General features: G+C 45.7%; 1 protein-coding gene across 9 annotated transcripts in view; it reads left to right on the top strand.

Annotated features, from left to right (window-relative positions):
- The window catches only part of WWC3 (WWC family member 3), a 97,370-nt gene that overhangs the window by 33,004 nt on the left and 38,739 nt on the right, over window positions 1-25,627 (top strand). For 4 of the 9 annotated variants that reach the window (XM_037053876.1, XM_037053875.1, XM_037053872.1 and 1 more), the window contains exons 2-8: window positions 1,687-1,796; window positions 6,669-6,872; window positions 7,000-7,149; window positions 9,556-9,675; window positions 10,898-10,987; window positions 16,058-16,134; window positions 17,009-17,088. In XM_037053876.1, the coding sequence (XP_036909771.1) occupies window positions 1,687-1,796; window positions 6,669-6,872; window positions 7,000-7,149; window positions 9,556-9,675; window positions 10,898-10,987; window positions 16,058-16,134; window positions 17,009-17,088 (831 nt within the window). The remainder of the gene's footprint in view (window positions 1-1,686; window positions 1,797-6,668; window positions 6,873-6,999; window positions 7,150-9,555; window positions 9,676-10,897; window positions 10,988-16,057; window positions 16,135-17,008; window positions 17,089-25,627) is intronic. The other 5 variants (XM_037053871.1, XM_037053870.1, XM_037053874.1 and 2 more) reach the window with 5 other exon arrangements.

Raw genomic sequence — 25,627 nt, 5'->3', positions numbered from 1 at the left:
AAATGGTAGATGTATCAGTTTATTTTTGGAGCAAGGAGTATGGAAGTGTTGTTATAATGACCTGCATTGGTTATTGGACAGAAAATTGAAAAATATGAACTTAGAATATTTTCATAACAGTTCTGGATTGTAAAGTGAGTGAGGAAGCCTCAGCAGCACTGTGAGGTCAGGTCTCCCACCTGTGTCAGTGAATTAAGTGAGATCACATATGCAAACATGCTTAGACTATGCCTGCGACTGGGCACTTTTCTCTAGGCCTATTCGTGAATCTAGGATAGCAAAGGTGTGCTCAGGACTCAGTTAATCTTAAAGCAGCATTGTCTGTGTTGTGGTTTTGTCCCATTTACGACTTGAATCACACACAGAATCCTCCTGTTACCTGCTTGACTTGGGGCCAGACCACCGGCACACTGTTCCCCTTAAAGGAATTGTGCTGTGGACGCTGTGTTGTTGTGGGATGCGACCAGCACACAACAGGCTCGTGTGATGTCGTGGGGTTTTGAGTATATCATATTTGGGAGGATGCCCGTGGTGACTGCTACCTTTTGTATATTTCTGTTTTGATATAGGCTCTAATTTCTTAAAACTATATGTTTAAAATGAAGATGAATTCCAACCAGGGCCTTTCTGATGGTGTTCATCAATTTCTAAGCGCTACTGGGAGAGACAAAGCCTTGTTGCCAAACCAGTTTAGGAGACTGACAGGTTCAGAATTTATGGTGGTCTTGTGGGGTTTGGCCATGGTTGTGGCTTCTCACTTTCCTGGGGCCAGGGACTCAAACAGAGGTTGTGGGAGGATCGAGTTAGTGAAATTTAGGTTATTGGCTTCCCATGCATGTCAGTCCGTGCATTTATGGAGACTACGGAATAGATAGCTGCCCAGACTCAGACAATTATAGGTGCGGCCCATTTCATACAAGAGCTGTCTTGTCAATCAGTGTGATTGTGAGGTGTGGGGAGGGGGAGTTCTCCTTAAAGAAGCCCATCTGGAAACCTTTCTTTTATCTCTCTGTGTCAAACCAAGGTTTTAAATTAGCTTTACTTCGAGGAGAGAGGTCTGTAGACAACTTGATTTTGTTGTTTTTCTCCAGAAAACAAGAGGGACCCTTTCCAATCTTGATTCCAGCTGCATCAGGCACCGAGGCAGTAGTCAGTAGGCATCTCCTTGTGGTGTTACCATGTGTGTTTGGATTTTTGTGCTTGGTCAACTGTTACGTTTAACTCCTTAACTTATGACCACTGGCCATAGAAAGATTACATTTTGGCTAGATCGCAGCTGCAATGTCTGGAAAGTTGGGGGGGGAGCATTTCGCAGGAATGGAGAACAAAGCGGGGCTGCTGTCCTGTGCTTGTGGAAGAGCCGCATTCCGCTGTCATCACCTCATTACATGCAGTGCTTGGAAGAAGATGCTTGTCTTACCTGTTTTGTAACTTTTGATATGTTTTTGCTGGTATTTAAAGTTGCAGTATGAGATAGCAATGATTTTAACTGTGAGTGTACTGATATTGTTACTGATTATTACTTAGGCGAAATCAGTGATTTAATTTTCCGAAAGTTGGGGGCAAAACCAGTCAATGAAACAATATATATCATTTCGTATTAAAACCTGATTCTAGAGTTGATTCAGCAAACTCGCACAAAATTGACCTGATATTCACATTTGCTTTTGTAATTTTATTTTGCAGGATAACAAAGCCACTAACCTTTGCTGATTGTGTTGGAGATGAACTTCCCTTAGGATGGGAAACTGTATATGATAAACAAATTGGAATTTATTACATGGACCACATAAATAGTAAGTAGAATGCCACATTTGAGTCATTATACATGAGTGAGTTTTCACGTTGATCTCAGAGATGCTAAAAGCTCTTTTTGTAGAGCAAAATAATCTTTACTGCCCAGTGTGTCATTGAACTGGACTTTATAAATGTAATCTGAAGTTTTCATTAGCTGATTCCTTAAAAAAAATGAAGCAGTATGTAGCTGCTTTGCTTGTATGCTGCTGAGGACTGTATGACATACGTTTAATGGAGGGTCACAATATCTAACATAAGGAATATCTTTTCCAGACAGTTTGGGCCTAGAAATACCTCTCATAATGAAAAGTTTGGTTATCACAAAGTGGAGGCTTACACATTCTTGGAATAATTAACTGCCCAAGTGGTTACCTTAACTTCATTTTGGCTTATACGTGTGACTGGAATCCATCAAACCTTTTTGATCTCTGTGAAGGGGGGTGGTGTAAAGACTACGGCTAAAACAGTGGGTCCCAGCCACACCCGCCTGCTTTGGAGGACTGTTTAGGGCAGTGGTTCTCACCAGGGCTTATTTTGCCTTCCAGGGACACTAGGTAATATCTGGTAATAGTCAACTGTCACACACGGCAGAGGGGCCTCCCGGAGTCTAGTGGGTAGGGGCCAGGTATGCTGCCAAACCTGCAGTGCACAGCACAGGATGGCCCCACAAGAGAATGCGCCGACCCTGAATGTCAGGGTGTGCCGAGGGTGACACACCCTGCCTCACAGGCCCCATTTCCCTCTAGACCTGTTCCCCACCACTGACTCACTGCTGTGTTTCTGTCATTGTCCTTTTTACTAGCAGGGACATAAAGCATGGCTTCCCCTAACCGTGTTCTCTGGTGTGTTAAGTGCGGGGCAGGCTAGAGAGCCCGACGATGCCCCGTGCCCCTCACATGAATGACTTCGAAGCTCTTCCCTCACTCCAGTCCCATGGCTCTGCATGTCCCCTTAGTGTGACTGGCCCAGGTTGGTGCCTTTCGGGTCAGTTCCTTCATTGTCACTTGCCAAGCCACCCTCTGAATGGCAGACGTGAGTGGCAGTCATGTACTTTACAGAGTGGTCCTCCTGATATTTGATCTGAAACTCGCATAGAATAATATTGAATGTAAACTGCAATTGAAAAACAAAACAAAACAAAACATAGAAGGAGTTTAGATACACACCATTCCCTGAGGATAGCATTGTTGTCCACCCAATCCGGATTAGATAGTTAAACAAGAAAGAAACATGCTCATTTGTCACATTAAAAACTTAAAAATATTAATATGCATGGTGTTTATTCAAAGTATGCAAAAATGGTCTAATGTAGAGAATTACTAATTCAAGCATAATTTCTTCAGTTACAATTGAAGAACAAGAAATGGGTTGTAGAAATTCTCAGTATTAATCTTAAATGCACATTTTTAATGAACAAGGTTTTTTAGTCATTATTTTCTCTTTCCCTTTTATGTTTGTTCTAGTTCTATTTACTGAAATTCAATTTTATGTTCATTGAATCAGATAATAAAAAATTTGAGCTAAAAAAAAAAGAAACCTGAATGGCCAGGCTTCCCATGTCAGCCCTGGGGCAGTGTCGTTTCTGAGACGTGGCACTCGGCCTTGCGCGCTAGCGTAGCTCTCACCCAAAGACTGGGCACTCGGCACGGGTACTGGTGGCAAGAGGGCTTCTAGGTGGATTCACCACCCTGGCTGACCCGCTAGTGTGTTTTGGGGGTGTCTGGCCATCTGGGCTTGCTTTCCCAGCTGCTGGTGGGAGCACCCACAGTTGAGGGGACAGTAGTTCTCCTCGGGGAGGGCCACTCCCACAGGTGAAGGCAGCTGGCAAAGGTGAAAGCAGCTCCTACAGCTGAGGGCAGTTCCCACAGGGGAGAGCCCCTCCCACAAGTAAGGGCAGTTCTCACAGGGAAGGGCCACGCCCACTGGGAGGGCCACTCCCACAGGGGAGAGCAACTCCCACAGGGGAGGGCAGTTCCCACAGGTGAAGGCCACTCCCACAGGTGCGGGCTGCTCAGCCAGGTCGCTGTGTTATGGGCCTGCGCACAAAATAGCTTCATCTCCAAGCTTTCGCCTCTAGGGCCCAGGTGGTGTGACTGAGCAGCAAAGGCATCTATCTGCCTTACACAACCTTTCTGGAAAGTTGGCCTGCCTGCTGCTGGAGGCCCAGGACCTGTCTTGGCTCGTCCCTCATAAACTCATCCCTCCATGGCCCCTGCTCATCTGCTGCTGAATCACAGCAAGTGTTGTAGAGGTCTCTGTGTTCTGGCCCCTCTTTAGGCCCTGGGGACGCAGGAAAGTGAAACCCAGTCTCCACCCTCAAGAATTCGACAGCACACTCTAGACATTAAGGACTTTCTTAATGCCACCTTGAGCGTAATGGGTGACACGGCACCCAGAGGGGACACGAGTAAACACATCACCTCCAGGGTCACGCCACCTCTTCCCTCTGAGGTCTTCAGACAACCCACCTTTTTTTTTTTTCCAGGAACAAGAAAGGTTATTATCATTGTAATAATTTGTACATAGGGGGCCAAAGACCCCATTCCAGAAAACTCACTCCCGAGAAGCCAACTCTTGGTAGCACAGCTTTCAGAAAGCGCAGAACCCGAGGAGGCAATTCTATGAAACTGGAACTGTGCAGGTCGGCAGTGGGGTAGGGACCAGAGGGGCCCTGGGTTGACCACCTTGAGGAGCCCAGGACCCTCTGGTGCACTGGACAGAGTGCTGACAATTTTGGTCATTGCAGCAGGTCTCACAGCTGAATAAATGTCAGAGACATTGGGCAGTTACGAACAGTTGTGACTGTACTGCCCCAAGCCTGCTGAATCTGAACTCCGGGGCTAGGGCCAGACCCTGCTTTTTGCTGTTTTCCTGGTTTCTTATTTCCCCATGTAAGCTTTTAAAGCCTGGAATGGCTTTCTAGGAGGGCCCCGGGGTGGCAGTGTGAAGGGAGGGTGAGGGTGTTGGTGGGAGGGGGTTTGAAAGAACTTACTTGAAACATCCTAGGAAGCATTCATGTGTGTGTGTATTAAAGTAAACTAGACATAAACTTTTTAACCATTTTGAGGTGAAACGCACAGAATATGAAATTAACCATTATAAAATATACAGTCCAGTAGGGTTTGGTGCCTTTGCAGGAGTATACAAATGGCACCTCCGTCTAGTTCCAGAACATTTCCTCACCCCAAGGTCAAATCCTGAACCCATGAGCAGGCACTCCCCATTTCCCCTCCATCTCCGAGCCCCTGGCAACAACCAATCAATCTCCTTTCCATCTTTATGGATTTGCCTGTTCTGGAATTTCATGTAAATAGAACCAGATACTATGTGATATTTTGTATCTGGCTTCTTTCATCACGATGGCTTTGAGGTTCAAGCACGTGGTAGCCCGTGTCAGTGCCTCACTCCTTTTCATGGCTGAATAATACTCCACGGTGGATACATTACACTTTTTCATCCCTTCTTCAGTAGATGGCGGAATTAGGGTTGTGATAGCACTGCTCAAGCACACGCTGCAGGGATTATTTTGCACGTTTATTTAGAATTTGGGCGGCCGGGGGGAATTGGACCAGCCTTCCTCTCCTGTGAACTATCTCTTATTTTGTTTTGGCTGCCAGCAATCGCACGTGCTTATCAATATGTCAACATTATAGCAGAGGCACCATAGCCTGGGGATGCTAAACATGGAGCAGGGACATTGCTTTCCCTTTTTCACTTGTGTTGAAACCACCACCAGCAGCGCTCCGGCATGAGGGGAGCTAGCCTTTCCTGAGTCCGGGTGTCTTGCCTCTTTGCTCAGTTCGCCCCTCAGTGTAAGGATCTGATTTCAGGACTATAGTCCTCTGTCCTCGGAGCAGACTGTCTCTTCTGTTCCTCACTCAGTGAGCCCGCAGTCAACAATTGATGGCTCTCTGGGTTTCAGGCTGACGAAGGGTCCTGAGAATATAAAGATGACTGAGGCTGTGTGCCTGCCTTCTAGGGCTTCGCACTTTATGTAGGAAACAAAGAAATATAAAAATGATTACATGCTAGTGGGAAGAACAGCAGAGTTAGCTATTGTATAAAGACGTGTGTTCCCTGAGGGCAGAGAAGGCTTCGAAAAAGAGGTGTCTTGGCAAAGGGACTTGGAAGAGGGTGAGGTCCTCAGTGGGCAGAAGGACAGGAGCAGCAGGAACAAATGCGCAGGTGAGCAATGCCAGAGATGGGGACGTGGGGGAAAAGTCAGTCTGTGTAGAGGATGTTTGTGGGGGAAGGGACAGAGAAGCTGGCAATTGAGTTTCAGGACTCACATAACATGCGGAGGATGTTGGACTGTGTGCTTTAAAAGAGGTTCATGTGTTCAGGAATTTCAAGCAGAGGTAGGAAGGCAGCATGAGCCCTTACAGGAGCTTGTAGGGTGAGAAAGGCAAACGGGGAAGGGGAGTTCATGGACCGGAGGAGACAAGCCAGTCCATGAGGAATGCAGATGGGCTGCAGGTGTGGTGTGGGAGCGGCCTGGGCCTGAGGGCAGCGGGGCCGCCGGCACCCCAGTCAAAGAGGTCAGTGAGCAGAGGGCTGGAAATCGTTCATCTCTGCCAACATTTGTTTATAGTTTGAAAAGTTATCTAGTATTGTCTTCCCCTCCAGTCACCCATTTCATATTTATGGCGTTTTCTCCTTATTTTAACTGTGGATATAAAAATAGAAGTGTTGCATACTCTGGGGAGGTTCGTTATGAAGACTCCCTCATAATGTGTATCTTGGTAATTCATTTTCATATTGACGCGTCCCGTAACCGCATGACTATTAGTCAACCTCAGGATCTGACTTTGAAGTCCCTTGCATTCTTTGCGTGTGTGTGTTTGACTTACATCTCACGCTTTTCATTTCAGAGCTGACCCAGATTGAGGACCCCAGAGAACAGTGGAGGCGAGAGCAGGAACGGATGTTGAAGGAATATTTGATTGTAGCCCAGGAGGCTCTCAATGCCAAGAAAGAAATCTACCAGATTAAGCAGCAGCGGTTCGAGCTGGCTCAGGAGGAGTACCAGCAGCTGCACAAAATGTGTGAAGACGACGGCCGCTCATACGCCAGCTGTGAGTTGACTGACTCCTTCAGTTAACATGTGCCATTTCAAAGCCATTTCTCTGCTAGGTTATCTGCAAACACCAAACTTTACTCCGGCAAGAGTGCTTCATCCATTTTTTATTCCCGTACCATTAGGTCATCAGCAGGCCGCAGTGGAATCAGATGGTCATCTGCTAGCTACTCCTTTAGCAAATACTTATCAAGTGCCCACTTTGTGCCCAGGCACTGCGATACCGTGGCGCCTAAGAGACGACGGGCCCCTGCCCTCGTGGAGCTTACATTCAGGTGGGGAAGGTGGAAAACAAGCACATTTCAGGTAGTGACATGAAATGACCTCGTGTCTCCTGTTTGTCAGTGTGGAAAAGGCCTTTACCCAAGACCTCTGCAGTTAGGCCTGTGCCGGGTGATCCTTGGGAAATGTACACAATGGTTCAATGTCATGTACCTGCCTCTTTGTAGGGTCCTTTCTTGGGCAACCACCAAAGGTGGAGGAACTCGGGGATCCGGGGAACCCTTTCTGCCCCTCTACCTTTCTGCCCCTCTAGTTAGATAGACATGCACTGATGTTCTCAAAGGGAACCGCTCTTAGTTTAGGAAGCTGCCAAAGGTAGGCTCCTGTTTTGTTAGTACTCAGTAGATACTCAGGTATTGAAGGAGCCAGGTCCAGTCTCGGAAGTCAAGGCATTCTGTTATTAACTCCGTCAATCTGCCTGAGTCAGTCCCTGGCCACATTTAACAGCCCGCCCCAGGTACGCATGGCCGTGACTGTCCTGGGTGCCAGAGAGCCTGGGGAGAATGAATGTAACTGCTACCACTAGGATTTATTTTATAAAACCTAAGTGTACTTGAGACACGAAAAGACTTACCTGTGACATGGCAGCCATATCACCAGGTATTTGGCCCTGGTGACACAGCTCTGAATATTAGAGACATGGTCAGAGCTTTTCTTCTGTGTTGCAAGTCAGAATGGAGTTAAGGCTAAGCGGCCATAGGTCTTTATTTTATTGCAGCTGTTGTTGAAGGCAAATAAGCCATACAAGCTGTGAGGGAGAGAGAGAGAGGTGAGGTTTCTCCCCCGGCCCGTAACAGGAATTTCAGACTGTTTTCTTACCACAGGCCTCAAGAGAATGTGGGGCCTCAGGTATAGTGGTATGTTGTTTCCAGGGTGTTTTCACTCTTGTTCTTCAGATATTGGTATGTCCTAGACATTTTTTTGGTTTTTGTTTTTCTATTTTAACTTCTCATCAGAATGTGACGAGTCAGCCCCGTGCTAAATTTTAGGGGCTGGTTTCTTATCGCCATAGTTTTTCTTTCTTTTTTTAAAAATGTGTTTCTCTGATTCCGGTATCAGGATAATATTGTCCTCACTGAACGAATTGGGAAGTGTTCCTTCCACCTCTCTTTTCAGAAAGAGTTTGTGTGGGAGTGGTATTAACGCTTCCTTGGCCATTTGCTAGGATTCGCCACAAAAGCCATCTGGGTCTGGATTTCTTTGTGAGAATGTTTGTAAGTACAAAATCCGTTCCTCTCATAGATAGAGGTCCGTTCAGATTCTCTGTTTCCTTTTCAACCAGTTCTAGTATTTGTACTCGTCAAGGAATTGGTCTACTTCATCGGATCCTACTGTCGGTAAAACTTTCCTCTAAAGGGTCAGGGAATAAATATTTTCAGCTTTCTGGGCCACCTGGACTCAGTCGCAACTACTTACTCAGCCCCGTTGTTATGCTGCAAAAGCAGCCAGAGACCATGTGTGTGGCTTGTTCTGAGAGAAGTATAAAAACAGGTAACAAGCTGGAATTAGCCCACAGGGAATTAGTCAGGTTTGTCAAGCTTTCTCAGAGTTCTCTTATAGTTCTTTTCATTCCTGGGGGCTCTGAGGTGGTGTCCTCTGTCTTTCATTCCTGATCTTTATCGTATGTGTCTTCTTCCTTCTCTTAATCATCATAGCTGACGTGTTATCAATTGTATTTATCTTTACAATCGACTGGCTTTTGGTTTACCTTTTCCTCCTATTTCTTGTCTCTTTTTATTTGATTGCTTTCTCCTTTTTATTATTTCCTTCCTTCTACTTAGTTTGACTTTGATTTGTTCTTCCTTTTCTAGCCTCCTAAAGTGAAAACTCAGATCATTGATTTAGATCTTTCTTATTTTCTCACATGGACTCTAAAGGTATAAATTCTTCTCTAAGTGTCATTGAAACTGCATTCCTCAAAATTTGGTGTTTTCCTTTGCAGTCAGCCCAGCAGTTTTCTCATTTCCTTTGTGATTTGTTTTTTGACCCATGGGTTCTGTAAAAGTACGTCGTGGGAACTTTTGAAAGGTGTCATGGTGTTGATTTCTAATTTAATTCCACTGAGGTTGGAGACTACACTGTGTAAGATTTCAGCTTTTTGAAATCTATTCAGACAACTTTTATGGCCCAGCACATGGTCTCTTTTAAGTGGTCTCGTAGGGTTGGAAACCCATACGGACTTGGTTCCTCGAAGTCACACCCAGCTGAGGCACGGGCTTTGAACTGTTTCTGAGAACACATAGTTAGCGATTCTAAACTTTTCCGAAAGTTGCTCAGTAGAAGCTAGGTTGAACCATCTAAAGTTGTCACTTCTGTAGTTTAAAATGGGCTGAATATTGGTAATTTCATATGATTCAACCTTGAGACACCTTTTCTGTTCCATGGTCCCTTTTGGATAGGTCTCCAAAGAGGCTCTCCAATCAGTGTTTCCAAGGATGGAACGGGAGAGAAGGACATATCAGGAAAACTTGAAAGGAAGTTTCTTGCCAGTGACGGAAAGGAAAAATTGCCCAGGGAAGGTGTGTCTTACCTACTGGCTACAATACCAGTGCAGTCAGGGCAGCAGTTGCAGGGAGCTTGGGGACTGAGGGCTGGAGCCCTTGAGGATGCAAATATGGGGGGACCTTATTGCAGCCCTGGGATTCCACACCCAGCCCGAGGGGGAGCGAGGCTCTAGGTTAAGGGCATTCAGAACAGGTAGTCCTGTGGAGCTGGGACGTCCATCGGCATCCATTTTTATATTTTCATGGGCTTTGTACTCCCTTCACATTTGGGCAAGTAGGGAATCACAGTCAGTTACATGCCTTCCTGTGCTCCAGGGAATTTTATTAATGCCCAGTGAAACAGAAGCTCTGAAGATGCTGTCTTCAGAGTGGTGTATGAGGAAACCTGCGGTACAGGAAGCAGGTGACCCTGTGGAGCTGCCTTGAAATTCTAACATGCTCATCAGATTGCACTTCCCGACCCACTAGGAGTCTCTGCGTAGAGGCAACCCCTGCGTCTACTCGTGTAGGTTGCCTTGGACGTCAGGCCGGGCCTGCCCGATTTCGTGAAGGGCTGGAGATGCCACCCGGGTCCGATGTCAGAGACTATGAATGGAATCTACAGTTAATCCAGGCAGTTCATCAGGTTTCTGCTGGCCCTGGAGTTTTGATCAAGCTCTAGCAATTTGCCATTTAACCTAAACTACCAGTCGCAATGAGGAGAATTCTTAGATATGACTCAAATGTATTCTTTTTGGCCACAAAATAAAGTTCAAGAGCGTGATCTCACTGGCTTGAATCGTCATGATCTAACCGATGCCGCCTGTAGAGATCCGGGCCCACGTCAGAGCTGCTGGTGGTAGGATTCAAAGCATTCCTGAGCTGCACATGGCCAGGACATCCAGGTCTCTCACAGCCTAACCCACCGTCAGCGCTCGTCCTCTAAAGTGGGGAGGTGTGCCCTTGCTCTGCTCCTAGAAACAGAGTAACATTTGGACTCATTTCCCATTATTCCTTCATTGTTAATGACTTGCAGCTAAGGGAAGCAATATTCAGTGAACTACTGTTTTCTGTGCATTGTTATGATTGTAACGTTGTGAAGCACACACTGCAATGTTATCTTCATTGGACACACAAGGGGCTGATATTGGGGAGGCTTAATTACTTTGAGGTTACATACCCAGTAAATGGTAGAACGTGGATTTGAATCCAGATCTGGTTGTGTATGTAGTCTTCAGTGCTCTGTACTGTTTCCTAGATGTGGAAGAGGCAGCTTACAAGAGCCGATTGTGTTTTTGGAACACCTTGCCCTCCCATTGTTCAAGTTATCTGGATATAAAGACCGGTTGTAAGTTGACAAGTCATCTATTTTGCAACACTAAATGGGGCAAGTGGAAGGCAGAGCACTTTCTACTTTTTGACTTTCTCATGGTCCACGGTAGGATTGCTAAACTGTTCATTTAGTTTTCAGGAGACATTTATGTAGCACCTGGTGTTGCTATACATTAAATGTTGGGGACCTCATTTATGCCTAATGGCTAATTATAGGGGGAAATGAAGCAATAATGGTAAACAAAGGAATGAGCTAGAACAGCCATTTCTTGTATCGGGGCAGGAGGGTATAGAGGAGGGCGGAGGGAGGGGAAGTGCATCTTGCTCGCAACCTTCATGGATTTTCCCGGGTTATGGGAATCACCAGAATAAAACTCCATTCATCGGAGATAAAAGACTTTGTGTGAATATTGTGCCACCTGGTATCTAAGAATATGTAAGACTCGACTTTTTGTCCCTGACCAAAGCAGACTTAGACACTTTGGTGGATTTGAGCATGGGTGTCCCCAGAAGGTTAAGAACCCAACTTGATTTGTATGAACTTGTGAGCTAGCTGGTTGGTACCCGGTCCTGATAGGTTTTCCACAGCTTCATTTTGCAGAGTTTTTGTCTACTTTGTTTATGCTAACATGTTCTTCTGTTTGCCTTCCTTTTCACATCAGATACATTTGTTATTTCAGAAACTTTTTTTTTTGTTTTCTGGAGTTACTCTTTCATTCTTCCCTAGAAACTCTAGCCTCCGGATGTGTTCAGATGAAGTATATGACCATTCACAGCATCTTTTGGAAGGGATTCTTACGTGGGGTAAACTATAGTCTTAACCACAGTTCGCCAAATTATGGATGGCTCACAGACTATAAAGCCTGTCCACTCAGGGTATTTGTAAATAAAGTTTTATGGGAACACAGCCACGCCTGTTCATTTACCTATTGTCTGTAGCAGCTACAATGGCAGAGTTGAGTTGAGACAGAGACTGTATGGCCCACAAACCCAAAAATATTCACAACCGGGCCCTTTGCAGAGAAAGTTTCCCAGCCCCTGGTGCACACCAATTGTTCTCAATGATGCCTGGCTGCACATGGAAATCTCCTGAAGGACTTTTAAAACCCCCTGCCGCCTGGGCAGAGATTTCAATTTAATTGGTCTTGAGTGGGGCCAGACATTTTTTTAAAAAGCTCCCCAAGTGATTCCCAGAGTTGAGATCCACTAGTTGAGATATAGATTCTTTTAGCAGCAGGAATATGGCTTTATTTGTTACCTTAGCTCCTAGGAGCTTCCAGAAGTCCGCACCAGAAGTCTCTTTGGGTGGCTGGGAAAGAGTCAGCCTTATCTCTGTTGGGAAAGTGCTGATCCACCCTGAATTCCTGAGTTAGGTGGTGGTGAAGCTTGACCTTATCAGTGATCAGTGCTGCCAACATTCTTTCTGAAGCCCCAAGGCCCTCCCACAAAGACTATCTTCCTTTACTTCTCTGGTAAAGGGTTTCTCATCTACTATCTAGATTAGGCTTAGGGCCAAAGTCCATCCATTTAGCCTTTTGTTTTCCCTCATTGGAGCATGTTGGAGCAGGCAGGGGAAAAATGGATCACACAGCATTTTTCACAGGTATTAGTTGGCAAGACTCAGTCTTGAATGTTGTAGTGGAGCACACGTGTTTACGGAGAGATCATCCCCCAGTCTGTTCTCTTTGCATTCGATGGCTTCTTGCATTACTTCTGTAGCTCTTGAGTGGGCCTGATTTTTTTGATCCTTTGCTTATGGTGCCTTTTAAAAGTTTTCATGCCCTCCTTTGTTGGCCTCAGTTATCCCTGCTCTGGTAATTAGTACCTGTCAGCATGGAGCCGGTCAGGGCTTGCCTCCTTTCTGCCAGTCTTCACTGGCTCTTTTGAGCAACCCCTTACAGTGCTGATGCTGGGGGGTGCCCCTGGTCTTGAGCCATCTGTCCAGAGGATGTCTTTGGAGAGACAGAGACAGACACACACAGTTTCCCTCTTTCAGTAACCTGTACAGTTGAAATCCATGGTAAGCACTGTGGTCTGTAGCACGTTGAGTGTTAAATCCACAAGTCCAGTTCAGCTAGCAGGCGACGGGCTTTAGAGAGCCAGAGGGCCATTTCTTCTTCCACTGGAAAAGCCAATCTGGTGAGAGGATGTTGGATAGCTGACCCACAGGAGGCCGAGTTCCAGACACAGGTCCCTCTGTGACTGATGGCATAAAGCAGATCAGGTCACTGCACACTCAGTCTGGAATCTATAAAGTGGGGGAGCATCATCGCCACCTCTCACAAAGATTTTTATGAGAATAGATGAAATAAATGTGAAAGGCACCCTGTAATAGCAAGGACCAATAATTTACATTGTTGTGGTCCAGATGAACGGAAACCTTGTTATTATGTCATCGAAAACAAAGTGTGTACCTGAGTGGAGTCCTTAAGCTATTTAACAGCTCTGCCCACTCAGCTCTTCAACAGAGAAGAAAGCTTCAGAGGTGAAAGTCTGGTATTTATCGTAAACCCTGAGATTGGAGACATGTCTTAACAGAGGAAGATAGTTTTTCTCTAAATGATGTACAACACATGCTGTTAAAAACAGAGTCTAGACTCCTGAGCTATTTCTTGGATTCCAGAAATGGATTCCATTAGACTTACTGGCAGACATAAGGAACTGAGAATTTGCATAAATCGAATTGTATTATTAAAAGTTAGGCCAGTGTTCACAACTCTCCTTAGCATTTGAAGATAAGGTGTACTCATGGTCTTAGGTGCCTGAGCAGACTTTTCCTTCATCCCAGTCCTGGAATTTTTTAATTTTAGAGGCTGTAGCAAAGCTAGCATGAATGGTATCAATAGAGGTAAAACCTAGTCTATCATTTAGGATGGTTTCAGCTGTTAAGTCACAGACAAGACTAGCTCCCAGGGGCCTAGACAATAAGGAAGTCCTCCAAGGTGGGGTGGCTTCCTGTTGGTGGATTTGGTGGCTCAGGGATGTCGTGTTTCATGAGCAGACTCCTTAGGGAGGAGTGGCGGATACCCAACAGCCCCAGGGTACTGGTAGTTAGGAAGGAGAAGGGGGGGCAGGTTGCCATGTATTTGTCCAAGTGTACCTGCCACACCTCCCCTGTGCATTTCAAGTTTTGTGGCAATGATTTCAGATCATTGTTACTGGTGCTAACATTGCAGTTCACTTCCCTGGGCTTTGGTGGTGGGGTTAGTTTCTACCTCAGTGGGAAAGATCCTGTGTGGTAATTGTTGGCATGGTCTTCCTCAGCTGCAAGGTGACAAGTTGACACAGTGGAAATGAGGAGTCAGCAAACCTTAGGCTCATTTGCATATTGTCTGGCTTCCAAGTGAAAGCCCCTTAAGCTCAGGTCTGAGAAACTTTTAAGTCCCAGGAGTTTAATGTGGAGATTTTATAGAAATGATTTCTGCCTCTTCAGGGCATTGTTTGAGGTGTTGCTTTCATTACTGATCTTCAGTGAAACCAAGGAGTCAGACAAAATAGAATTTGTAGGATTTGGAAATAGACATTCTTCATCTAAGAAAGAATTCTACTTAAAAACCATTTTATTCCATGTCTTGAGAGATTATGATTTTAAATATAAGAACATAAAGTTGGCAGACACTTAGATCCTCCAGATATTTATTTCCAGTGGATTCTAGAGGTTCAAAATTCCAACAAGAGTAGATTTGCCATAAAACTGTTTTTTTTTTAAAAAAGAGGTATCTCAACTGCCCAAATTAACTTTGAATATAATTAGGGCTGTTAAACAATCTTGCTGTTAAAGCCATTTGATGGCTTCAAGCCATCCTTTGCCATAGAAAGTCAGGACATGGTTTTGAACTAGTTTCTAGGTGTTGGCAGCTAGTTATCTGAATGACAGCCCTCATTCCCCAATCAGAGGAGAAAAAGAAAGGATGCTGGCCCTGCGGATGGGTATTCTGAGCAGGTGACATTAAATGAAACTGACCCGGAGGCAGAGGACACCAGTGTGGGGTGACCATAGATGCAGACAGAGGAGTGTTGCACCCCCCAAGGAGGGGATAGAATGCGTCACTGTAGTCCAGGAGCTGGTGGCAAGGATAGAGAAGCCTCAGAGCAAGGATAGAGGAGCCTCAGAGCAAGGATAGAGAAGCATCAGGGGCTGGCCGTGCTCAGGGGTGGAATGAGAAGCAGCCACTAGCTGCTGCAGCTGCTGAAATGGCAGAAGGGGCTTGTAGCTTTCGGTGCAGGTGGAAATGGGCCAACTGCTTAGCACCCACAGGTGAACGTCTGTTGGTGTCTCATCTACTCCCAGATATTGGCTCCTCATAGAGATGCCATGGCTGTAAGGAGGGTAGGGCCCATGCACTGTACCATTTAAGAACACGTTTAGCTCTGTGATGTACTGTAGCTAAATAGCCATCAAAAACAAGGTGCCAGAATAAAAGGATGGGTGCTTCCCTTTTGTTCGTGTGGAACAGCCTGGAAGAATAGCTGTTCCATGGCTATTATCAGCTGGTATCTGACAGGCACATTACTAGGAAGTTGTTTTTCATTTTGCAGATCTTTAGTATTTTTTTCTTTCTTATGTCAAAAATTGTTCATCTGGGGACTATAGATATGAAGGAAATAAAAAGAAAATTGGCATCTCTTAAATCTTTTGTAATGAAACCATTGAAAATAACCGCAGGTGACTTTTTGGCTCTGTCCTTCTCAGAGACTTCCTTGTGTGTGCATTTTAAAAGAAAGTAAAAATGATTCATAGTACATGTACTATTTACACAGTAAGAGCAGTTTTCCATAGTTAATCATACCTTTCCCTCCCCATCTGTATGTGGTTTTTAAGCCTACTGGTTTTGCAGTTGAAGTCAGCAGAGTTTCGATTTACCTATAGCTGCCTATTTTACTATGTGGGACCCTATAGAAAGGCCTCATGCAAAAATCAGACATCCACACTTGAGGTTGGGAAATGCTGATTCTTTAGGAGCCAGTGCCAACTTATAAATCTGAGACTTAATTATTTAATACAGTGAATCAGAAGGTCCTATCTATGTGTGTGTGTTTATTTCAAAGGATCCATTCTAATATAAAATATTTTCCTTCTCTTTAGCCTTCTCTGGATATTCAGCAAATACAAAGTATGACCCACACCAGATTAAAGCAGAAATAGCAAGTCGCCGGGATAGGGTGAGTAAAACAGATGTTCTCACAATGACATGCCCCGTATGTATTTTTATGTAACATCACTTATCCTGGTTTATTTGGGGGTGGTCAGTGTGTCTGACACTCGTAGTTTAATAAGATTTTCGATTTCGTGGACCATTATTGTATTTGGTTGTACTCTCCACTTGTTTCCAATAGGAGGGAAAATGTTTCATTTTAAAACCTCAGCCCATCTAACAAGAGTCGCCTGTGTTCCCGTGTGTACCCACCTTTCTCCCCCTCAGCCCCTGCTCTTGGTTGCTGGGGGAGGGGGTCTGTTTTGTCGCACTGGCATGGAAGCCTGGGAGACACCTCGGAGATGAAGCCTCCTGCTGTGGTTGGTGTCTCAGTCCCCAAAGCAGAAGGGTATCTTTTGGGGCCGTGGTTCTCAAATTCTAGTGCACCTAAGAACAGCACCCAGAGAGCTGGTTCGCCAACGGGCGAGCCACGGGGCCCACCTCCTGAGCTTTAACACAGGCCTGGGGCGGGTACCAGAACCTGCTTAAATAAGACCATGCTCTCAACAGCAGGGCTTCATACTGGGCTCTGTGAGTAGCGAGTAAAAGGAAAGATGGACAAAGTGTTACACAGTTTGCTAATTGCAACGAGCAAATCGATACCTTGGAAAGGAAGATAGTCGCCGTTCCACCTGCATAGGAACAGTCTGGGACTTGGTTTGTAAGCACAGCGGTTCATTCTTCCAGGGTGGCTGTTTTTGTGCGTGTGAATGGAAGTGCATGGAGACAGTAGATGATACAGTGAATTGCAAGCTAATCAGAAACCTCAATGACAGTGATAACAACTGTAGAAATAATTTTTCACAGCAAGTTTTTGTGAAAAAAATGTTATTTGTCTTTAGCTTTCCAGATTGAAACGGGAGCTGACCCAGATGAAGCAAGAACTGCAGTACAAAGAAAAGGGGGTGGAGACCCTGCAAGAGTGAGTTGCCTACGGTTATAGAAGGGAGCACTCCCGTGATTTCCTTCTGTGCTGACCTCGCTGGTGCCTGGACATGAGTCCTAACGCTTCAGGGGCATCCGCTTTTGTGCTTTTGTTTATGCCCCTTCATTCTCAGCCCTGAGCCTCATAATCTCTCTTTTCCCTGAAGAGTTTTCATTCCTTTAAATGAAACGACTGGGGAAATGGCACCTTTATTTTATATTTCTGTACATTCCCAATAGCTGCATATGGCTGCTTCAATTTGAATTCCAGTTTTGTTAGTTTTAGTCTCTTACCTTTTTTAATTCTAAAGGTTAAAATCAAATTAATTAAATTAAAAGAATTACATCCCCCAGTTTCAGTAGCCATGTCTGAAATGCTCAGTAGTCACATGTGGCTAGCGTAGACTCTCTTTACCTTGGCTCCATTGACCCTTTGGTCCAGAGAACTCTCTGGTGGGGCTGTCCTGTGCATCATAGGATGTTTAGCAGCATCCCTGGCCTTGGCCCTCTAGATGCTGGTAGCACTCTCCTGCCCATCTGTGACAATGAAAAATGTCTCCAGACTTTGCCAAGTATTCCCTGGAAGGCCCACCTGCCCCCAGTTGAGAACCAGTGGGCTAGCGGCTATTGCATTGGACAGCACAGTTCATGGAATGTTTCCACCCTCACAGACCATTCTGTTAGACAGTCTGGTCTGTAGGTCTTCCTCCTGTTGGCATCTTTACAATGAAAACTTCATCCCTACTAGGAGTTTGGGGATGGGTTTCTTATTATTTGTGAGCTTTATTAAGTCAGCAAATTCAATGACCGAAAGTGATTTTGTAAGTGGTGATATTGCTGGTCTGCAAGAATTCATTTTCTTAAGAAAGGGTATCATATGCTCGTTGGTGAAGGTTCTCTCTTCCTACAGAGCCTGGCTTCATGTGCTGAACTTGGGCATGTGCTTCACCACTTCTGTGCCTACTCTTCTCACGGCCAATGGGGACTGCCTTAGCCAGCTTGGCTGCTAAGTACCGTAGATCTGGGGATGTAAACAGGAGACATTTCCCTCTCACAGTTCCTACTTCTTGCTGTGCCTTCACAGGGTGGGGGTGTTGAGGGAGCTCTGGTCTTTGATATCTCTTCCTTTCCCTCTAAGGACACTAATCCCATTTTGGTGCTCCACTCTCAGGACCTTATTATCTAGGTCTAATCACCACACAAGGCCCCATCTCCAAACACCACTCCATTGGAGAGGGGCTGGCACGACCCAGTCCCTATCATTGGGATCAATTGTCCAGAAGGCAGCACCAGCGCCTGCTACCTAGTCAGCCTCAGCAGACGGCAGGAATTGTGGGTGTTCTCAGTGAGGCGGGCAGCTCGCCTCTGTCATGCATGCCGTGTGCAGATGCAGTGACGGTGTCAGGTGTGACTACATTATTGCTCTTTGTAGGGAGGTGCTATGTGAATGTGAGCATTTGACAAATGTAGCTATCTCTGTCTCACATAAAGGGTAATTACCGGGCATGTCAAACCTTGCGGTTTAACACTAGGTTCAGCTTCGCTTTTTGAATCATCCAGGATTGATTTGGGTGATGATTCATTTGTCCATTTCTTTATTAAGGGCATGTTATAGGCACCTGGGCAGACACAACAGAAAGGTGAGCTGGGTCCTGTCTGGAGGGGCTTGGCTCTCTCTGGCGCTGATGCCTGGCCCTGCCCCCTGCAGGCCCTGCCAGGCGTGGATTTTGGTGCATGCTTAGCGTAAGCTGGAGTCTTACCCTTAGAGCCGGCCTATTGCTTTCTCCACCATTACCCAGCAGTTTGTGTGCTCATTCTCCTGCAGTTTGGATGTGCACAGGGGCTTCCTTCAATTAGCCTCAGTCACTACAACTTGTAAAAAGTTTTGCTTAAGCAAATCAAGCAGCTTTTCCCATATCAACCACCGGTGTTGGTGGTGGTTGTTGCTCACTTTTTCTGTTTGTGGCAGTGGTTCCCATGGCACTGCTGCGTGCTCAGTAGTTTTACCCCAAGGCAAAATTGGGGTACCCCCAGGTACAACCCAGCCAGCCGTCGGAGCACGGGCACCTGCCAGGGTGCTGCTGTGTGTGCGGTGGCCCTGTCCTCCTGTTCACTTCTGCTAAGAGGCTGGATAAGAAGTAAGCAGAACCAATCGTTGAATTTGGCAGGTCCTTGAACGTTGCTAGGACTCACTTGTGGAATTGGAGTCTGCTTTCCTTCTCTCACGTGGCCATTGCTTTCTGTCATTACCAAGGAGGGTCACGACTTGGAGACGTCTCTAGATGATGGCGACTTTTCACACTAGGCATCACGTGGGCTGTGAAGGTGATCAGGCTTCAGGGTGGCTCAGGGCGCTGTAAGGGGGCACAGGACCCCTGAGCCTCAGAAGGGGGTCTGTCTGGCGCCTTCCCTCACCGGCTCTGGCTTCTGTAGCGGGATTGCCAGGCCAGGCGCCTGTCCCTCTGCCTGGGTGCAGTCACTCTGGCATTTCCATTTCCTTATTCGAAGACGGAGGTTATATTGCAACGTCAGCTAAGATCGAACACTCTGGAATAATGATTTTGAACCAGTATGCTGTAAGAATTTTTAAAACGTGAAATACCTGAGTATTTGGTGAGGCGCACTGACCTCTTTTCCCTTAGATTGTCACAGAATGCCAGCAGCCAGCACTACAATAGCTGCTCAGTGTGAATGAATCAAAATATTACCTATTTTTGTCATATTCTCAAAAATATGTATTTTTTGGTGTGCCACAGAATTTTAGTAATGAGTTTATGTGTGCCCTGAGATGAAAAAGGTTGAAAATTGCTGGTGAAGAAAGTAAAAAGTGCCAGGACTTAGGCTTTTGCCACTGCTAGAAAGTCAATTCAGCTCATACTTGAAGTAGTTTTAAGAATAGGAAAAGGCAGCCTCGGTTTCTCCAGGTTGACTGGACAGGAAGCGAAAGCCGGTGACAGGGGAATTGTAACTTTACACCTGCAGCCAGCATGGAGTATGAGCTATGCTCCTGCAAAGAGGAGGACCTGTGCCACCTGCATTTTCTTTCTACTTTTTGAAGTAAGATCTTAGGTTTGGGAGCAGCGATGGTAAATAGGCCCCCACCCAGTGGACAGTCGTCACTTCCTGTCAGCGCCTGGTGGAGGCTGAGCGGCATGGGGGGAAATTGCGGACCTTCCCTTGGTCCTGAGAGACCCACCCCAGCTTTCAAGATGGAGCAGCCTCAAGAGGCAGCATTTAATCGGATGGTGTGTTGTCATTGTACACGTTTGCTTTGTTCTGTGACACGGCCTCACAGCTTCAACTTCTTTGCCAGTGAAAGTTCTTTGGTCCCTTCCTCCAAGTGACACAGGCTATGCATGAGTTGAATGCAGCCTCATTATTTCTTTGGTACTAAAGATGGGCCCTTATGTTTCAATTCGATCAGGCAGCTTGCTATTATTTATTGCGAAATTTTGAAAACCTTTGGTAGGCATTGATAAGGTGATTGCCCCACCCCTGCTGTTGGATTCTAACTCTAAGAACAGAGGATACACAAGCTCTTGTCCATAATTGGGCTTCTAGGATATTATTGCCAACCTCGATTTAAGGCAGAGACCCTCGGTTTTCCTCCAGAAACATTTCTGCTGTTCTCGCTTCCCAGAATATCCAGTGTGTTCTTTTCCAGAGCACCTCACCAGGAGTTTGGCCGCTTATAACATCTTAGACTCAACTTGTTTATCTTGGTGAACTTTCCTGGCTAGCAAGAAAATCCATCATTACGCTTGGGTCCAAGTGAGGAAAAAAGAACCTTTTGTATTTTTTTTAAGTCTATGTATGTTGTTAATTTTTGTAGGTGGGAGCTGGCCACGAGCACAGTCTCTGGGTTAACGATAGAATATGTACGTGTGTGTATTGTATACATACATTATATTATATTGTATATTATATATATATAAATATATACATACATGTGTGTATATATACACACACATATACATATACATATATGTATATATATGTGAGTGTGTGTGTGTATATATATATACTTTTAATGATGGAACATGTCAACCCTACACAAAAGAGGGGAGAATAGTGTAATGGACCCCCTCCAGCATCCCTCATCCCACCTCAGCAACTAACACACAACAGCCCGTCTTGTCTGTTCTCACACTGCGTCATCCCCGAAGCTGTACCTTATTGAAGCAAATCCCAGAATCCTATTTAATCCAGAAATAATCTCTCCCAAACTTCCAGACTCCTTGGAAAACATAACTATAATACCTATACCCCACTCAATAGTAATCTATCTCTTCGTATTTTCCCTTGTCTAGCAACTTTGCCCATTTCCCTAGTTTGTTTGGGTCCAGGTTCAGATGAGGCCCACACAGTATGCCCGGCTGCTGTGTCTCTTCATCTCTCCTCCCCTCTCCTGTGTTTTTCTCTCTGAAAACTTTGTTGAAGAAGCTGATTTGCTTTCCTACTAGAATTTCCCCGACAGTGGTTTTGGCTGCTTGAATGCACATGGTGTTGTTTAGCTATTTATCCAGACTGGGGTCATCAGTTTGCAGGGCATGATCTGATTCAAGTTCAGTTTCTTTTTCTTCCCTTTTTGGGGGGTACATATGTTTTGTGGGTGAGAGTGTTGCTTCCATCCGGAGGTACATTCTTGTGGTCTCTTTTTCTGGTGTGAAGATGATTGGTAGATTCTGTCCTTGTCTGCTCGGTACATCCATTTATAATGTTGGCCATCAGCGTTCTACCTGGCACTGGGCACGTGTAGATACAAGAGATTTCAGCACGAGTTCCCGAAGCCGGGTTTGCTGGGTCAGGGGGTCAGTGCATCGCTGGTGTCATTAGATATTTCCAAATTCCCCTCTCTAGGGGTCGCTCCACTTTGCATTCCCAACACTAATAGGCAAGTGTTCCTGTTCCCACGGCTTTGCCAACAGAATGTGGTGTCAGGCTTTTGCGTTTTTGCCAGTCTCACAGGTGAGAGATAGTATCTCAGTGCAGTTGTCATTTGCATTTCTCCTGAGGCCCTTTATAAAAGTCTTCAGAAAATAGGAGTGACATTTTTGATTAATGAACGTTTTCAGAAAAATCGGGCTTCCCCGGTGAAGGAGCTGCTGGGCTGTGCTGCTCTGACGTTTCTGGGGCTTGTTTGGAAGACTCATCTTACCGTCGCTGAGCATCCGGGGGCAAAGGGGGAGGACTCAGAACCAGTCTGCGTGCAGTTTCCCAGATGGGTGATGCACGAGGATGTGCCAAGTGTGCCAGTGGGTGTAGGGAGACTTCCCTCTCTAGCTCTGCTAGATCTCTTGCAGATCTGGAATGCACCTCGGGTTGGATTCCGAGTTGTCCTGCAGGCAGGAGGCTCATTTAACTCGCTTCACTCCGAGTTTCCCACGCTTATGTGCCATTGAAGCTTTTTTCCGCCATGACACCTATAACGTCCCTGCGTGCTGGCACGATGGCCCAAGACACTTTGGGGCGGGCACTGTCCCTGCTCCCTTCTCACTATCTGTCTTTCACGGTGTGCTGTTTCCAGACCTGGCACCCAGTCCATTGTCATAGCTTCCACTGTGACTGCTCAGCTGGGCCGTGTTGGTGGCTCACCATTGTCACACTCTGGCCACAGGGGTTCTTCTAAAACGTCTCCTCTGCTGGTGACCCTCGGTGGCCTTCTTACTCTTACTTAGACTACAGTCCACATTCTAGAGGCGTTGGCCCCCATCCTGACCTCATTTCCCTCTGGTCTCACCGTCACTCACCTGTGCCAACCCCCTGGCCCTGTGGCCACCCTGCTGGTCTCTGCAGCGTGATGTCAGTCAAAGAGATAGACGACAAAATAGAAATCATTATGTCAGGCACTGATTGGTGGTCTAAGAAAAACAAAGCTGAGTTTGGGGGTAGCATGGGTGCTGTGCTTGAGTAGCTGCTGTTACCGCTCCTGCCCGCTGGCCCTCCCACAATTCATTGCATTCTTGGGCACTGGGACCCTCGGGGTGAGGGCCTGGGCTGCAAGGATGTCGGGGAGGTCTCCGTAAATCGCCCAGTCACCTTCTCATTAACTGCCCTCTAGCATTTCCTTCCCTGCTACATACCGTGTTTTAAGAAATTCTATTCCTTATTACTGCTCTCCGAGTCACAGAAAAGGGCTGTAAACTAAATGTTCCAATAAGCAGTTTCCATGAGGTACATTCTTCGCCTGGTGGCCTCTTCACTTCAAGCCTTTTAATTACTTGATGAACTTCTTTCCGATTGGAGTGGTATGAGTGAAGTTAAATCCACGTCTCCTTAAATAAGAGTCCCTACTCTTTTCTGAGCACTCAACACCAGAACGAGGCACTATTAGATATTGGAATTAGCGTTTTCTGTCCGAGGGGATTTAGTGCTTTCAAAAGAGAGTAAGATTGTTCGCAGTTAGAACAGGCTTAGACCAACAATATCCCATTAACATAGCACATGAGGTACAGCCCGTGCGCAACCCCAGCACTACTCAGATAACAGTGAAACACACAGGAATGGGGGCGGGAACAAAAAGGGCATTGTTCCTGCTGCGGGACAGGTCTGGCGCTCCACACAGGACCTGCTGTTGATAGAAAGCTGCCGGAAGCTTTCTGAGGTTCATTCAAGGCCCCCTGCCAGAGCTGGTGATGTAAAAGGTAGGGTTGTAACAAAACTTCTCATTCTTTTGGGTTGTAATGTGTGGTATTAACATGGAATATCTTTAGAGGCCTGGCAGCCCTTTCTTCAAGATGTGGGTTTAAGAAGTCGTTTGGTTTTACTTTTGCCAGTGCAATTCTCTTGACATCTTGAATTGAACAACAAATATGGGAACTTGAGGGCAGCAGGAGGAAGAGGTCGATGATAAACATCTCAAAACTACCTTCTCAGTAGTACTACGGTCATCATTTGGGGCCGTGCCTCTCTTCTCGCTAACCATTTCTTTCTAGAGCAGACCATAAAGACCCAAAAGGTTCAGTCTGGGATGACAGTTGGCTGGCTATGTGGGTGGCCTTCAGATTTGACATGGTGTGAGTTTGGAGGCCTTGACTTGAAGGGTATTAACCCCCTGGTGATGAAACAGATGAGGGCTGGTGTGAGGGGCCTCAGTGGGAACCTCACTGTGCCCTTTACTGGCTGAGTGACCTTCAGCAAGTCACTTAACCTCCCCAAAGCTGCTGAAAAATGTTGAGAGGTGAAAAGTAGAGACTGAGCGTTCTGAGTACTAGACTTTTTTTTTATAGTGTGTCTTAGTCCATTTGGCTTAGTCTTATAACAAAATACCACAGGCTGGGTGGCTTATAAACAACGTAATTATATTTTCCATAGTTCTGGAGGCTGGCAGTCCGAGATCAGGGTGCCCACATGGCCAGGTCTCCTCAGAGCCTGCTTCTAAGTTCAAAAGTGGCCACCTTTCCACTGCGTCCTCATGTGGTGGGAGGGGCAGCAAGCTCTCTGGGTCCCTCTTGTAGGGACACTGACCCCACTCACGAGAATGTCTCTCTCATGACCCGATCACCTCCCAGAGGCCCCACCTTCTAACAGTGCCACGCTGGACACTAGGGTTCCAGCATGGGAATTTGGGGGGGCAGGATAAACACCCAGATCATAGTACACTGCGTAATAGTGGCGGTCACCCCAGGACCGCCTTTTGTTGGGCAGTTATCAATTTCCAGTCATTTGATTTGACATGTATAAGCACTGTCTTGAACTCTTAATTAAAACATTTAAAAATTATTATTTTCTTTAGGAAATGTAATATGTTGATATTTTAGAAAATACCAAATCGTTGCGCACACCCTCTGAATTTGACACACGTTCTAGAGAGAACCTGACAAAATGGAAGAAAACTCCCAAACGATTTTGCAGGTGTGAAGGAAGAGGTTATCTGGCCTTTCAAGTTTTTGTTAGATGAAAATCCAACACGTCTGAAAAATGGAATGGGCTTGAATTCTGTGGAACATTGCTTGCCTGTATAGAAGCCTGTGGATTATACATTGGCTGTTCTGAGTAAGGGTACACCTGTGGTACCAGAGGGCCCCCTAGTTGAGAATTAGGAGTGGGGGGTCTGAGTCTCAGCTCTGCCGGCTTTTAGCTTGTCATCTCAGGCCACTTAATCTCTCTGAGACTCAGTTTTTTTCATTAAAAAAAAATCTCAGAAGATTATGCTTATCTTGTAAAGCCATTGAGGAGATTAAAGGAGGTGACAAATGTAAAGCACATAGCAACACTTTGTCACCTAGTAGGTCCCTGAGACATTAAACTACTTTAATATGCTATTTATATAGTTATATAATGTAATCAAATAATATATCCTATATAAGATGTTTATATGAGATTATACTTATATAATGGCGTTTTTGTTATACATTGATATGTTCTACAGTAATATAGACCCATTTTTGAATGACAATATTGCAGACATTCCTAGAACATTGAAATCACATTCTCCAACAGCTTTCGCACTGTTTCAACATTGGCATCTCTTTCCTTTCCCCACAAACACCATCTCCTGTGGACGCAGAATAGCTGAGACCACAAAGCAGGGGAGG

The sequence above is a fragment of the Sturnira hondurensis genome, unplaced genomic scaffold (genome assembly GCF_014824575.4).
Source record: "Sturnira hondurensis isolate 20B ecotype Veracruz unplaced genomic scaffold, ASM1482457v3 Scaffold0008135, whole genome shotgun sequence".
Classification (NCBI taxonomy): domain Eukaryota; kingdom Metazoa; phylum Chordata; class Mammalia; order Chiroptera; family Phyllostomidae; genus Sturnira; species Sturnira hondurensis.
The sequence above is the reverse complement of the archived record's forward strand: the minus strand, read 5'-3'. Positions and strand labels throughout refer to the sequence as shown.